Source organism: Neomonachus schauinslandi, chromosome 7, assembly GCF_002201575.2.
Source record: "Neomonachus schauinslandi chromosome 7, ASM220157v2, whole genome shotgun sequence".
Classification (NCBI taxonomy): domain Eukaryota; kingdom Metazoa; phylum Chordata; class Mammalia; order Carnivora; family Phocidae; genus Neomonachus; species Neomonachus schauinslandi.
The window spans coordinates 103743993-103757587 of record NC_058409.1 but is presented as its reverse complement, the minus strand read 5'-3'; the positions used below and the strand labels follow the sequence as shown (position 1 = coordinate 103757587).

The 13595-nt window shown below is 39.5% G+C and overlaps 1 protein-coding gene across 1 annotated transcript in view; it reads left to right on the top strand.

Moving 5' to 3' along the window:
• SGCD (sarcoglycan delta) overlaps positions 1 to 13595 on the top strand; it is a 382459-nt gene that overhangs the window by 278282 nt on the left and 90582 nt on the right. The window contains exon 6 of the mRNA XM_021697353.2: positions 3935 to 4007. Within this exon, the coding sequence (XP_021553028.1) occupies positions 3935 to 4007 (73 nt within the window). The remainder of the gene's footprint in view (positions 1 to 3934; positions 4008 to 13595) is intronic.

Sequence of the window (13595 nt, the reverse complement as noted above, 5' to 3'; positions counted from 1 at the left end):
GCATGTGAATCTCAGCTCTAGCACTCACTAGCCATGTGACTGTGAGCCCCATGTTTTTTAGCACCACTTGTCTTGTAGGATAAGTAGTTTTCTTGGTCTGGGGAAGAAACTACAAGCCTTAATCTTATTTTACTTTAAAGAGATATTTATATTTAGCCCAAATAATATTCTTTTATTAACATAGCTCTTTTATTTTAAGAGGTTAAAATAGGTTGGATTTTGGACATTCATTAAACATGTCATGTAATACATGAGCAGTTTTATAACAATAAATTAGTACTCCCATAGAAGTGGTAGTACCAACTAGAAATAAGTCTAGTGGAAATCTTCAGAACCTAAAATTGAATCTGTCTGTATTCTGTATATGACCTTCCCCCTGTTCACATACAGCCTAGGATCTTATTGAAGAGATGGGATGAATGTCTGTAAGGTAAATAAAAATCCCAGGTAGTGTGTGCTCAGTGCCACATAAGTGTTATAGCTGTGTTACATTTATTGAGAACCTACACTGTGCTAGGCAATGGAGATAGGACAGAGAATAAGACACACTCCTACAAAACACTGGGCAAATGGGATTGTCCATCTGAGAAAGCTGAGGACCCAAGTCAGGTGTTCAGAGGAGACCATGGTCCTTCCACAAATGTAGCATTTATGTAACATTTTTTTATCCCCCTTGGAATTGCTCTAAAAGGATGACTGAGCTAGGGGCCACTGGCTGCAATAGAGTAGTTCCTTCTTGAGCTTAGTGTGGCCAGATGTTAAGTAGCAAGTGAGGTGTTGTCAGTGTAACTGACAAATGGAGAGACAGGCTCAGCACAAAGTGTGGATGGAATAAAGAAAATGGTACAGGCTTTTGAGGTTCATTTTACATAAGAAAATGTCATTCCTCATTCTTGGATAATTAGACTGAATAAATGCAATATATGTCATTATATATGTATATATTTTACATAGTCACAAGTTGTGAAATTGGTATCCTTTGGCTTCAGAGACCTTATAAAATAATAAGAGGGTGCATGAGATATCAGTGAAACATAAAGCTTCACAACATTTTAATATCAGTTCAAATAATGAAGGTTGTCTATGAGCAGTACTACTTGCCATGTGGGTAAGTCATACAATTAAGGCTGATTTCAAAAGAGGTAATGCTCTTTCTCTTGCAGTTTTCATAGAATTCTTAGTAGAGGAAGGGGAGATATGAGCTAGAACTAAAGAGTGTATACAATGTATATAAACAGAAATAACTGTCCTAGCCTTAATCTGGTGTATTAGTGTTCATTTAATTATTTAAAAAAAAAAAAAAAGTTCCAAAGGCTAAGAATAAGCATTTTTAAGAAATAGAAAGGGAAGGGATCTCAAAGGAAGCCCCTGTTAACTGTAGTAGTGATGGATGGGAGCTGTTTAGTAACAGGTTTGAGATGGTACTGAGAGGTGGTGGCTGAGGCCATGCTCTTGGGTCACAGACAATTAGAAGGCACATCCCAATGTGTTACTCATTGTCCTGTGACTTCTGCCAACCTGTTTTACCCACTGGGCATCCTCCACAGTACCTTTGGTCTAGGTGCTCCTCAAAGGATCACAAAAATGTTGGAGATGTGGAATGCATGCTCTGCAAAACCAGATTTAATATATAGGTAACAAAAGCCATATTATAGTCTATAATCCAACCCAGTCTTATTCAGTTATTGTATTAGGTAGGGTTCTTCAGAAAAACAGAACCAATATGGATCTACATGTAGGAAGAGATTCATTTTAAGAACTTGGCTCATGTCATTATAGAAGCTAAGAAGTCCCACGACCTGCTATGTGTAAGATGGAGACCCAGGGAGGCTAGTGGCATAATTCAGAGTGAGTCCCAAGGCTCACTAAGAACCAGTGGTCAGTGGTGTAGATTCCAGTCTGGGTCTACAGGCTTGAGAACAAGGAGTGTTGAGGGCAAGAGAAGATTGATATCCCAGCTCAAGCAATTAGGCAGGAAGGGCCTAATTCTTCCTTCCTCCACCTTTTTTTTTGTAAAGATTTTTTTTTTTAATTTTTATTTATTTGACAGAGAGAGAGATACAGTGAGAGCAGGAACACAAGCAGGGGCAGAGGGAGAGAGAGAAGCAGGCTTCCCACGGAGCAGGGACCCAATGTGGGGCTCGATCCCAGGACCCTGGGATCATGACCTGAGCCAAAGGCAGACGCTTAATGACTGAGCCGCCCAGGCGCCCCATTCCTCCACCTTTTTGTTCTATTCAGGCCCTCAACGGGATTGGCGGATGCCCACCTGCACCGGGGAGGGCCATCGGCTCTGCTACATCCACTGCATCACATGCCACTCTCATTTGGAAACACCCTCAGAGACACACCCAGCAACCATATTTAGCCCAATATCTAGGTACCTCATGATCCAAGTCAAGTTGACACATAAAATTAACCACCACATGTATAAAGAACACAATAAAGTTTAAATCACAAGGGCAAAATAATATGTGCATAATAAGACAACATTCTTATGAAATTTACATCAAAAAAGTTGTATTTAATGCAAACTATGGGTACATTTTGATCTATTTGACATGATGTGGTTTGGGGTCTTAAAAAGTAAAAGTGTCTACGGGCAGAAAAAGATCTTAAATGTGCCCACATGAAATGTCTCTTTGCCTACTGCAACTGTCTGTAGGGTTGTTGCAGGGGAGAATTTAGCTAGTACATCTGGAGTACATGTGATGGTTTTACTCAAAATGTTAGCTTAGATTAATAGTTATCATTCACTAGGATGTTCTTTTAAATGACCATACATAATGTTAAGTTGAAGCATTTTTTTCTGATTTTATTTGCAGTAGTCTGTTACTGGTATCAAAAAGATTAAATACTTTCCAAAAAAAAAAAAAAAAGATGAAATACTTTTATAGTTGCTACACAAGTTCATTTAACTAGACGCATCAGTGTGCTTGGATAAATCTGGATTTGGAATAACCGTGGTTAATGGAAGATTTCTAGACATAACACTACAAGATGATTCTAGAAATTGGCCCATGAATACAAGATGTTATTCTGCCCCTTTTTGTGGCATCAAAGAACTACACCAACAAAGGTATAAAAATAAACACCTTTCCTTCAAAGTGCAGGATACTGCCTGGCTAAGTTTAATTGAAAAACTAATATCCAGTGCAATTGTCTGTGATAAACTGAGGCTTAAATGATTTGAAAACACTCTGGGAGCAGACAAATCAGATAATCACCATCTTTATGGCTGGGAGGGTTCAGCTGGTGATGACAAGTTGTAAAGATAAAAGCTTATTGCAAAGTCAAGAGCTAAATGTCTAGATTGGGTCGGGGATCAATGTTAAATAATACTCAAAGTGTAAAAAGCAGTGAACGCCAAATGATCTCTCATAGTGTTCTGTTTTGTTTAACTTTTCGAGATAGTATGCAGAACTTTATTTACCGAAAACTTGTTTCCTTAATGTCATTAGGTGGATACCCTAAAGTGTTAGGGTGTCCTCCACCATCCACCCACTGCCTAGATATTGGATCTGTTCTGTGATTTGTGCCCTGCACTGCAATCAGAGGGCTTCAGCTGCTGCTTTTCAAAACATTTCCAGTTGGGTGACTATTAATAGTTGATGAGAGACAAGAGTTAGATTGTGCCATTTTTTAGGCATCTTCTTTTTTTTTTTTTTTTAAGTCAACATGGTATTTGCCTCATGGCCTCACTCTGATCTCAGCAAGAACACTTTCAAAAGAAGTACCTTGTTTTTTCAAAGGCTGTTTGCATGAGTTGATTCAGTGCTCCCTTATCATGGAGTGAAAGCCAAGGGCAAAATATGCACTTTGGGTTGTGTGAAGGATTCACCCTACACTTAGCTCCACTCACTGTGCTGTTTGTGCCCCCAGGTGACATGTCCAAACTCTCCAACCTCTGTTTGCTTTTTTCTTTTGTTTACAGGAGCGGAGGGCACAGTGTTCCCTAAATCTATAGAGACACCTAATGTCAGGGCAGACCCCTTCAAGGAACTAAGGTAAACTTCTGACTATGGTTTGCATTGATTAGTGGCTATTTCCTTTGGGCAACTGGCTGATGATCCATTTTGAGTGTTTGGAGTGTAACAGAGTCACAACATGAATATACAAACTGGTAGAGATTAGAAAGGGTGTGAAGATGAGCTACATCCAAGAGAAAATTCTCTCTGAGAAGAAGACTGAGGGTTTGGAGGAAGAGGTTGCCAGCCTTGTAATTAAGAGATTCGGGATTCATTCATTCACGGTGTTTGTTTCCTGCTGGGTTTTGTGGTACCCAAAACCTAACCAGTTACACAACTAGTCAGTAATTGGTGCTGATCAGCCCAAAGAAAAGTGGTACCTAAAAGAAACTGAACTCTAAAAACTGTACAGATTTTTGCTTGTGTGTGACAAGCTCTCCATCACTTGGACCGTTAATGGTACTAGAACTACTTTCTGTGAATATTCCATGTACTGGTGTTAATCTTCAAATATCCATAATTGTGCTGCCTTTAGCAGAAAAAGGCTCTGAGATGCTGTGTACTTAGCACCAACAACTAAGGAAAACAAAAAAGAACAATAGGTACAGACAGACAAACAGAGATAAAGATATGACCTAAAAACCATCCCTGGCTCCAAAAAGGAAACACATAAAAAAACAGTATTTTGAAACAAATATAACTATATGTTTTGCTGTATACGATGCAGGTAGGCCAGGAGCCAGAGGGGGCTCCCGCAAAACCCAGCTAAGAGGCTCCTTGGCTTCATGCAGGATAGGAATCAAATGCGAGTTGGGGGAGTGAAAGCAGAATTTATTGAATAGCAGGAGGGACAGACAGAAAATAGCAGATGGAATGGAGTTTCTGGGAGACTCAGAAAGGAAAGGAGAATGAGTCTCAATGTCACTTGGGGTTAGGGGCTTATATTGGAAAGGGGTCTAAGGTGTGTGTTCCTCCAGGAATCCAGAGTAGGGTCTGATCAAAGGCAAGTGTCAGGCGAACGGCAGGTGTCATTCCACAAATCACTGAAGGTAGGGAGTGTTGATGCAATCGTTGGCCAAGGTTTGTCAGAAGCTAAAGTCCTGGGACATGTTTGGGATCCGGCTCTTCTTAGACATTATCGGGTGTTTGGGACCTAGGACAAAACTCAGAGAATGATTAACTTTCTAGCTTCCCCCTTGAAGTGGGAACATAGCTTCTTTGGCTTATTCAGAAACGGGACCTAGCAGAAAAACAGCAGAGATGGAGCCAATTCTAAAGTGGAGTCCCTTCAGCTTCCCTGCCTCACTTATAGTCATGAACAATTCAGCACATACTGGCTTTCTTCATTTCTTGTAATTCTTTTAACTAAAACCCATCATAAATCATCATCAATAACATTGCATATTTAATAGTAGACCTCAAACATTAGCAAATGTGTTTGGAAGAGGATAATTCATAGAGAAAGAGAACATTTTCTTATCAAAATCCCATATACAGTGGGCTGTAGTTTTCACATTATACGCCCCATTGCAAGGCTTTACTTTTCCTAGAAGAGTTGCTTCCCTCTCAGGGCTGCTACCTGCCAGAAGTTGCCTGACTCTCTGTCAGCCAGATCCTGTGTTCCATATTAGGTACTAAAGCTGGAATCTTTGCAGCAAATCCACCCAAGGACACATGTATTTTAGGACTTGGAGAGCAAGCTCATTCTCTGAGAATGCAGTGAATCTTCATGTGTGTGATGTGAAAGCCCTTTGAAACAAGCTAATATGTGGGCTGGCTCCCTTTCTTTTCACAGACCTCCTTAGGAGCAGGGTTCTTTTTAACACAACTAGTCAGTAATTACTGCTGATCAGTCCAAAAAAAGATGCTGTCTAAAAGAAGCTGACCTAGAGGCGCCTGAGTGCCTCAGTCAGTTAAGCGTTGGACTCTTGATTTGGGCTCAGGTCATGATCTCAGAGTTGTGAAATCAAGCCTCATGTCTGGCTCCATGCTCAGCAGGAAGTCTGCTTTTCTTCTCCCTCTGCTCCTCCCCCTGCTCTCTCTCTTTCTCTCTCTCTCTCTCAAATAAGTAAGTTAAATCTTTAAAAAAAAAATTTTAAAAAATAATAAATAAAAAACAAAAGAAACTGACCTCTAAATATAATACAGCCCCCCCCTCCCCCCCGTGGAATAAGCTCTCCATTACCTGGAAGGCATGGAAAATTTAAGAATCAAGAATTTAGGCTAACTTTGCTTTAAACAGAAAACTAAATCTTCTGTGGATAAAAACAAACCCAACCCACATCAAACAAAAAGACAACTCTCCAAACATCAGCCCACTTTAGAGATCCATATTCTGAAAAATTGAGAACAGATGATTTGCTCATAGAGCACAATAGCCATACTTAACGGTTGTCTGTAGACCCTGTGGAAACCCCTGGGAACTGGCCTTAGAAAAAACTGAATCTCCAAAATTAGAAGTGAATCTCCTAAGTGCAACAAATAAGGACTTCTGGTAGTTGCTGCATTTCCATTGTTTATTCTCAAGTTGTAGACATACTCTATAGAGACTAGAAATAAAATTTTCTTACGGGAAACATAAAAACACTTTAATATGTAATTCCTCAACTGTTTTTTTCTTTGCTCCTATTCAAATTGTGTTGATGGTTGATAACCTGAACTGAGTCAGGGCCTAGAATGTGATAATTCGCCCCTTCATCCTTATGGTTTTTTTTTTTATTTTAATGGCACTCTGTGGGAGAATGTGTGACCAATTGAAAGATAATCAAATGTAGTAGATACATTAGCCCAGACCAGTGCGTATGTGGATATTTCACATTTGTCAGCAAATGGTGCCACATTTTACTCTATTCAACTGAATGGTATTGACCTTGGATATTGAATAAATAGGTAATGAACGTTTTCTGGCCTCTGGCTTTACAGTTGGATTAATTGTACTGACCCAGCTCATTTGTGCCCGTGTGTCTTCTAGTCTCAGGAAAGTAGAATAATCTCAGGGAAGTCCCTGGATTTGTGCCAGCAGGTACACACTGAGCTGTGTAGGTGAAGCAGAGGTGGTTCACTCCTCAGGAGCAGCACAAGAGAGTTGGGGGAGTACCAAGCTGGGGGGCAGATACCTACAGCAAACACACTATGTAGCCTTGAGCTAATCCGGGAGCCCTGATGTCTATACATAGCCAGGTCACTCTCAGCTCCAAGCTTTAGGCTCACGTTATTTTATTTAGGCTCATTTTTATTTTAAAATAATTTTAGATTAAAAGAAGAATTGCAATAATCATACAGATTATTCCTCTGAACCCTTTACCTAGTATTTCTGATGGTAACATTTTACATACCCATGATATATGTATCAAAACTAAAAAATTAACATTGTAGCCCCATAATATTTTTGTGTAAGATCTGCTGAAAAGGATGCAATCACCTGCATTTCTTACAGATCCAGAAAATGTGTAAAAAAGGAGTTTAACAGAAAAGTTATTTGTTGAGACATGAATTAATGGATCTTGAAAACTCCCACTGCAGTTAAGTTGGAATGTTTTTAATGAGAGGTGTTTTGTTTTATTTTGTTTTTTAAATCATGTTCTCTACCCAGATTTTCTTGGTCTTACTTGTCAATGGGAAGCAAATTGAGTTAAAAGACTACAGGTTATTTATACACAGACCATCTTCTGCAATGAACAAGCAAAAATTAAAACCATCCATGTCCTTCACTTACCCAAAAAATCAAACATGGGAAAATACCATCTATTTTAGAGATCTTCTCTGTTGGGATAACTTCTTTCTTCCAACGTCTGTTTTTGGCTTTTGAAGGTTTTTTGTTTTGTTTTGTTTGTTTGTTTGCTTGCTTGCTTGCTTGCTTGCTTGTTAATGAGAAGGAAATTTTAGGCCTCCCGCACATCTTCTTAGAAGATCTCAACCCTCAGCTCAAGGAGTGGTGGCTTCTTCTCTGCTAGAGTTTCAAGTTTCGGTTCACTGCTTTCCTTTTCAGAGTTACTATAGTTACTGTATTCACAGTGTTTGCTTAAGATGTTTGTAAATAATCCAGGGTTGAGTTGAAAATCACAAAAGAGGGTTGCTTCTCTCCAGACAAATAATCAGTGTTAGCAAGATCTGAGCCCAGCATCCAACTCGGGCGGTTTGTTGAGTTTGCCCCTGTAGGACAATTCTGAAATAATGACATGTTGCCCTAGATTCAAGACTCTGCTGAAGACATCTACCAGGCACTTGGCCTATCTCTTGAAATCAGAAAAACTAACTTGGAATAGAAACTGGATTTTAATAAATTCACGATCTGCAATTCACAATTTGAATATATTAAATGTTCACTTGTTCATTATTTCTCTTTCCTGGTGTCTATATATAAAGACAAATGGAAAAATCCCTGATCTCAGGCTGTGCATGATCTGAGACGGGAAATGGGCCATTTAGTTTTGTATATGTATTTTCTGTAAGAACAGAAGCTACCTTTGAATGCCTACATTGCTCTAAGGATTCTTTTCAACTGTGAAGCTTCCCTGTAAGATTCTGATCGTACAAGAATAGGAAATAGACTGCAAAATCTTATTTCCCAGACATATGCCAGGGCAAATGTAAAAAATGGGAGAAGGTTACATAGACCACTGAACACATATAGCCAATTCTGTTCCTCTAAATATCACTAAAAGCTTGGAAGGAATCACAAAAGAGCAAGAAGCCAAAAGGTCTTTATAAAAGAATTCTTCATCAGCTAATGTGCCGACATGCTCTTACTCTGCATACAGTTATGACAAGGGTGATGACCTGATTTCCGTTTCATCACAGCTCAGGGAACTGTTTGCCAGGTAAATTTTTTGACACTTATTAGGAGTCGAGGCATCTGCTAAATACTTAGAATACATATGAATAAATAAATAGAATACATAGAATAAATAAATGAGTACTCAACTAGTTTGTAGTTAAGGAGAATAAGATAGAAAGGCACCCAAAAATACAAGGTAATATAAGTGATAGAATAGATATATGAACAAAGCCAGAGGAAACACTGGGAATGACACACAGGATTCTACCTGAGACGGTTAGGTAAGGCTGCCCATCTTTATTTGTAAGATGAAAGAAAAAAACAGTAAGTGAGCCTCAGAATTTAAAAAGCGTGGTTACCTAGGTTCACTTAATGCAAGGACAAATAGGCCAATGGATTTCTGTAGCTCCCAAGAATATTACCGTGTCATTTACAAAAATGAGGTTCTGTAATTTCCTTATGACAATTGTGTTCTTTAATAAATCACGTGAAGGCAATCTCAAATATGATCACAGAAGACTTTAATGATTGTTATAAGTTTCAAAGTTCAGTCCATAACATCATTCAGAGCTGAAACAGTCACTAATACCAAACCCATTCTGCAGCCTCAAATAAATAGGGTATTGTTACTGTGGGGTTTTTTCCCCCCACAACATTACCAGAGTTTTAATAATAAAGCAGAAAATTCAAAGATATATCTGGTATCCCTGATATGACTTGAATATTCTGTAGGATTTTTTTCTTAATGAATAGATACTAATCTGAACTCTTTGGGAATGTGTGAGATTTAAAGTCTGTGTATATCACAGGAAAACAAGGATCAGACACCACTTCCAAGTTGACAAAAATGAATTTATTTCTTTAAATTTATTTTAAAATGGCTGTAGCCAACCGAATATTTATTTGATTCTCAGTGATTTATAAATTGAAGCTACCAGAATAATCTGTCATAGCATCACAGTTCAATTAATACTCGGTAATCCCTCTCCCTTCCCTTGTCCCCCTCAGAAGTCACAATAGCAAATTTGGACAGGCAGTCTGATTTTTGAATTATATAAATATAATATTTATGTTTATCATCTTATACATATATTTTTACATATATGCACATGTGCATATGTACATATATTAAAACATATATACACATACATATCTATTTTACATATATAGGCATATAGAGAGACTCACAGAGACACAGAGAGAGAGGAGGGAGGGAGAGGGGCTACAGATTGTGCTCCATAGTTATGGGCACACGGGATATGGGGCAGTACCATTATGAAAGGAATCTTTAAATTTTCTCCTCTTTCAACATTTTGCAGACGTGTTTGGTACCTGTTTTGCATGTATGAGATTCATAACTATTTGATCACAGAGCATGAACATTGAAGTGATTCAAAGGAGAAATGAAAATGTGTAGTGGCCTGATAATATCACAGGTACTCAAGGGCCTTCCAAACTAGAAGAGTAGTGAAGCAGTGTCCATGTTGATCAAGAGCCATGCTTTGAAGGTGTCCTGTGCTGGGGCTGAGTTTGGCCCCAAAGCCAACCTGCCTAGTGAACTTGGGCAAGTCTCCTAAGCTCTCCTCGCCCAGTGCCTAGAACATGGGAAAAGCTCAGTGGACAATAAATCAACAAATGTTAGCTTCTAGGAGGAGCAAGCAGCTCATTTTCATGGGGCTCCAGGCCTCAGACAGGAGTTCCCAGAGTGTTCAATTTCATCAGCCAGTAAAAAGTTTGTGAAACCATGGTGACTGACAGTTCTTTTTCCATGAAGGACAAAACCAAAAGGCTGTTGTGTGCCTCCATCTACCATTAACATTTTATATTAAAGGATAAGGATATTTCACCTAACAGAGTAGAGAGGGCACAGCCTTGGGATGGAAGACAGCCCATAAATCGCATACCTTGAGCGGTATTAGCATGTCATCATGTTGCCTCCATTTTCTCATTTGCCAGAGACACTAGTGACTAGTGTCAACTCTTCACTCATTCTGCAGTGCCCGCCCAGAAAAAAACAGCTATCTGAAAGCCACAGGTGAGGGCTTAAAGAAGCCCCCCTGATTTTAAGGTTGTCTTGTTTGAAAACTCACAGTATGACATCTTGCCCATCTTTGAAGACCAGTGAGTCCATATATATGTCCCTTTTCTCCCTCTTTCCCTTCCTCCTGAGTTCCCGATCCTCTCATCTCCTTCCCTTTGCTTCATTAGTATCGATACATAGTCTGAATTTATCTGCATATTTCTTTTTTTCCCTTAGCTCCACCTTTCTCTAGGTGTCCTTTTCACCACGGTTCTCTTAGGTTACAGAAGGAGAAACAAAAGGGGTACAGGAAAAAGGAGGTTGCAGTATTGGAGGTTATTTCCATCTTTGCCTTTGCCTTCTTGATCAAAAGCTTGTGTTTTACAAATGTGATAGAGAGTATATTATAAAGCTACCAAACCTAGGCGTCCCACAGGCATCTCCTCTGTACAGTATAATTCTGCCAGTAAAAGCCAGGGAGGGATAAATGGAAGATAACATCATGGGGGACAAGGAGTCTAGGATATAGAGCAAGTCCCACCCTGACAGGAAGAGGTAGTTAAAAACCTATCTCTTCTGATTTCTGGTGAATTGTAGGAAGAAGATAGGAAATGCAGGGAAAGCAAGTGGTAAAATATATAGCCTGATGACCTTTATTCTCTGAGTTATGGAGGGAAGAAACCAGTTAGATTTCAAGGAAAGTCAGAAGCAAAGGGTCATCGTGCATTTTCATTTGGGACTCTAGGAGGAAACCAACTTGCAGGGTGAACTGTCATGTGGCTAGAGAGGAAAAGGTGACTTGGGTCAGCAGTCTCAAATTTCCTTCAGCTCCTGGGAGGGTGGAGGGGGGGGGATGCCAGTGCAGGAAAGAATCTACATGGGGTCCCATTGAGCAATGCAGATGGCTAATGATGGTGGTGCAGACTAGCAGGCTCCTGGGCAGCTTCCCTGCAGTGGGACTGAGGGCTCCAAACCAGACAGTCCAGTTTGGGGGTGCGGTGAAACATACCCAGACCTCAGGGCCTACAAACACCATTCAGACCTGATTAGGTGGCCCTAAGTGAGCACTGTGGGAAATAACCAGAATTCACCCACGGAGGGCTTAGAAGTGTGGGCTGCTAGCCTGATGCCAATCAGGACCACATCTCCTGGAATCTGAACCTTCTTTGTTCCTGTCACCAGGATGTCCTATAACCCCCATCCCCCCATGTCCATTATGATACCATAAAGAGGGAGAAGATAATTATTTATGCTCATGAAAAAGTTAAAACTTTTTAATCACAGAGAAAAGGCCACAATAAATTTAGTTTTTCCTAACCATCCATAAGGATGAGGTGGAGAGAAAAATTAAGTCAGGTAAGAACAATAAAGAAATGCCATTTGCTTTCACAATTTATAAATTGGGCGACCTGCAATACAAGGTATTATGCCAATCACATCTTAGCTGACTGCCATGCTTCAAAGGCCATGAGTCTTCCCCTCTGTGTCTTGTAGGGACCACTGGGTATGATCATAAGGAAAAAAAAAATGCTGTCAGAATCCATCATCAGGTACCTGCTAGTACTGATTTAGTTTCTCTGTAAGTCTTGAACTAGCATTGATTGAAACTATAGCCCAGCCCTGATGCTTGAAACATACTCCCAGAAAGTGTTCCTAGATTTGTAATCTTTTAAACCAACAAAATACTGGAGGAAATGCCTTAATAGCCAATACATTTCACATGCCTCTCCAAATGATTCCCAGACTATCTCTGAAAGCTAAAGCCATCAGCCATGTGCAGTGAGGCACCTTAGTGCCTACATGACTGTCCCTTAATGGCTGGCCCATTTTCATCTGAACTGGAGAAAGGCAATGTGACACATAGTTATCATTATGTAGGACAAGTGGCTTTTATTTAAAAATTAAAATTATATCCTTTAAGTTAATTTTTAACATAAGGGTTTAAAATATGAAAAAAAAATTATTCAAAAGATAAACTCATAATGGGGGGGAGTATAAAATTGCACTTCTCTCCATATTGTCAAGGCAGGCATGATATCATAAATTAAGTGCTAACCTCTCAGTCTTTTAGAACAGAATGGGCATGTGTGTATGTTTGCCAAAATTCCTGAGTTGGGACTACCTTCTGCCTCAAAAGGAGCACTGTGACTTTATTATTGTTTTTATCTTGATTAAAATGTCAGCAGCTGCCATTTATTATGTAAAGTGTGTGGGGTAGATTGTTCTCTTATTCTTGAAAAACACACAACTGCTTTTGAATCTCCGTTTTTTTTTTCCCCTCAGTAGGATGGCCCTGCTGGGTGCATAGACAGAAAATCTTGCTTAATTACACCCTTCATGATTTTGGCTTGAAGCCAGCCTTGTTTTATTCCAATTATAACCTTTTCAAAACAAAGAGTAATGGGAGTTGAAAGGAACAAGCTGACAACAGTTTTTACCTGAAATAAGTTGAGAACTAGAAGTGAATCATAATTTAAAAAAAAAAAAAAAATCAACCAATGGTTATCATTTTTTTCTTACTCCAGAATTTTCCAGAATTAGAATATAAATGAGATCAAGACCATCAGATCTCAGAGACAACTCTGTAATCTTGCTGGATTTCCTGGCCATGGACTATGGGCCAACTTGGGCCAAATGTCACTCGCTTGTTTGCTATCCTTCAGTGGCTCCCATTGGCTTGAAGATGAAATTTCAAAAACAAAGCACTCACAAGTCACCTTCAAGTGGTTGATGTGGCCCTGGGTGATGACCTGGCTTCTCATCTCCCATCACCCTTGCCCCTCTTCCAACCTTTTCTCATTTTGTTTCTCCCTCTGCTCTCCTCCTCTCT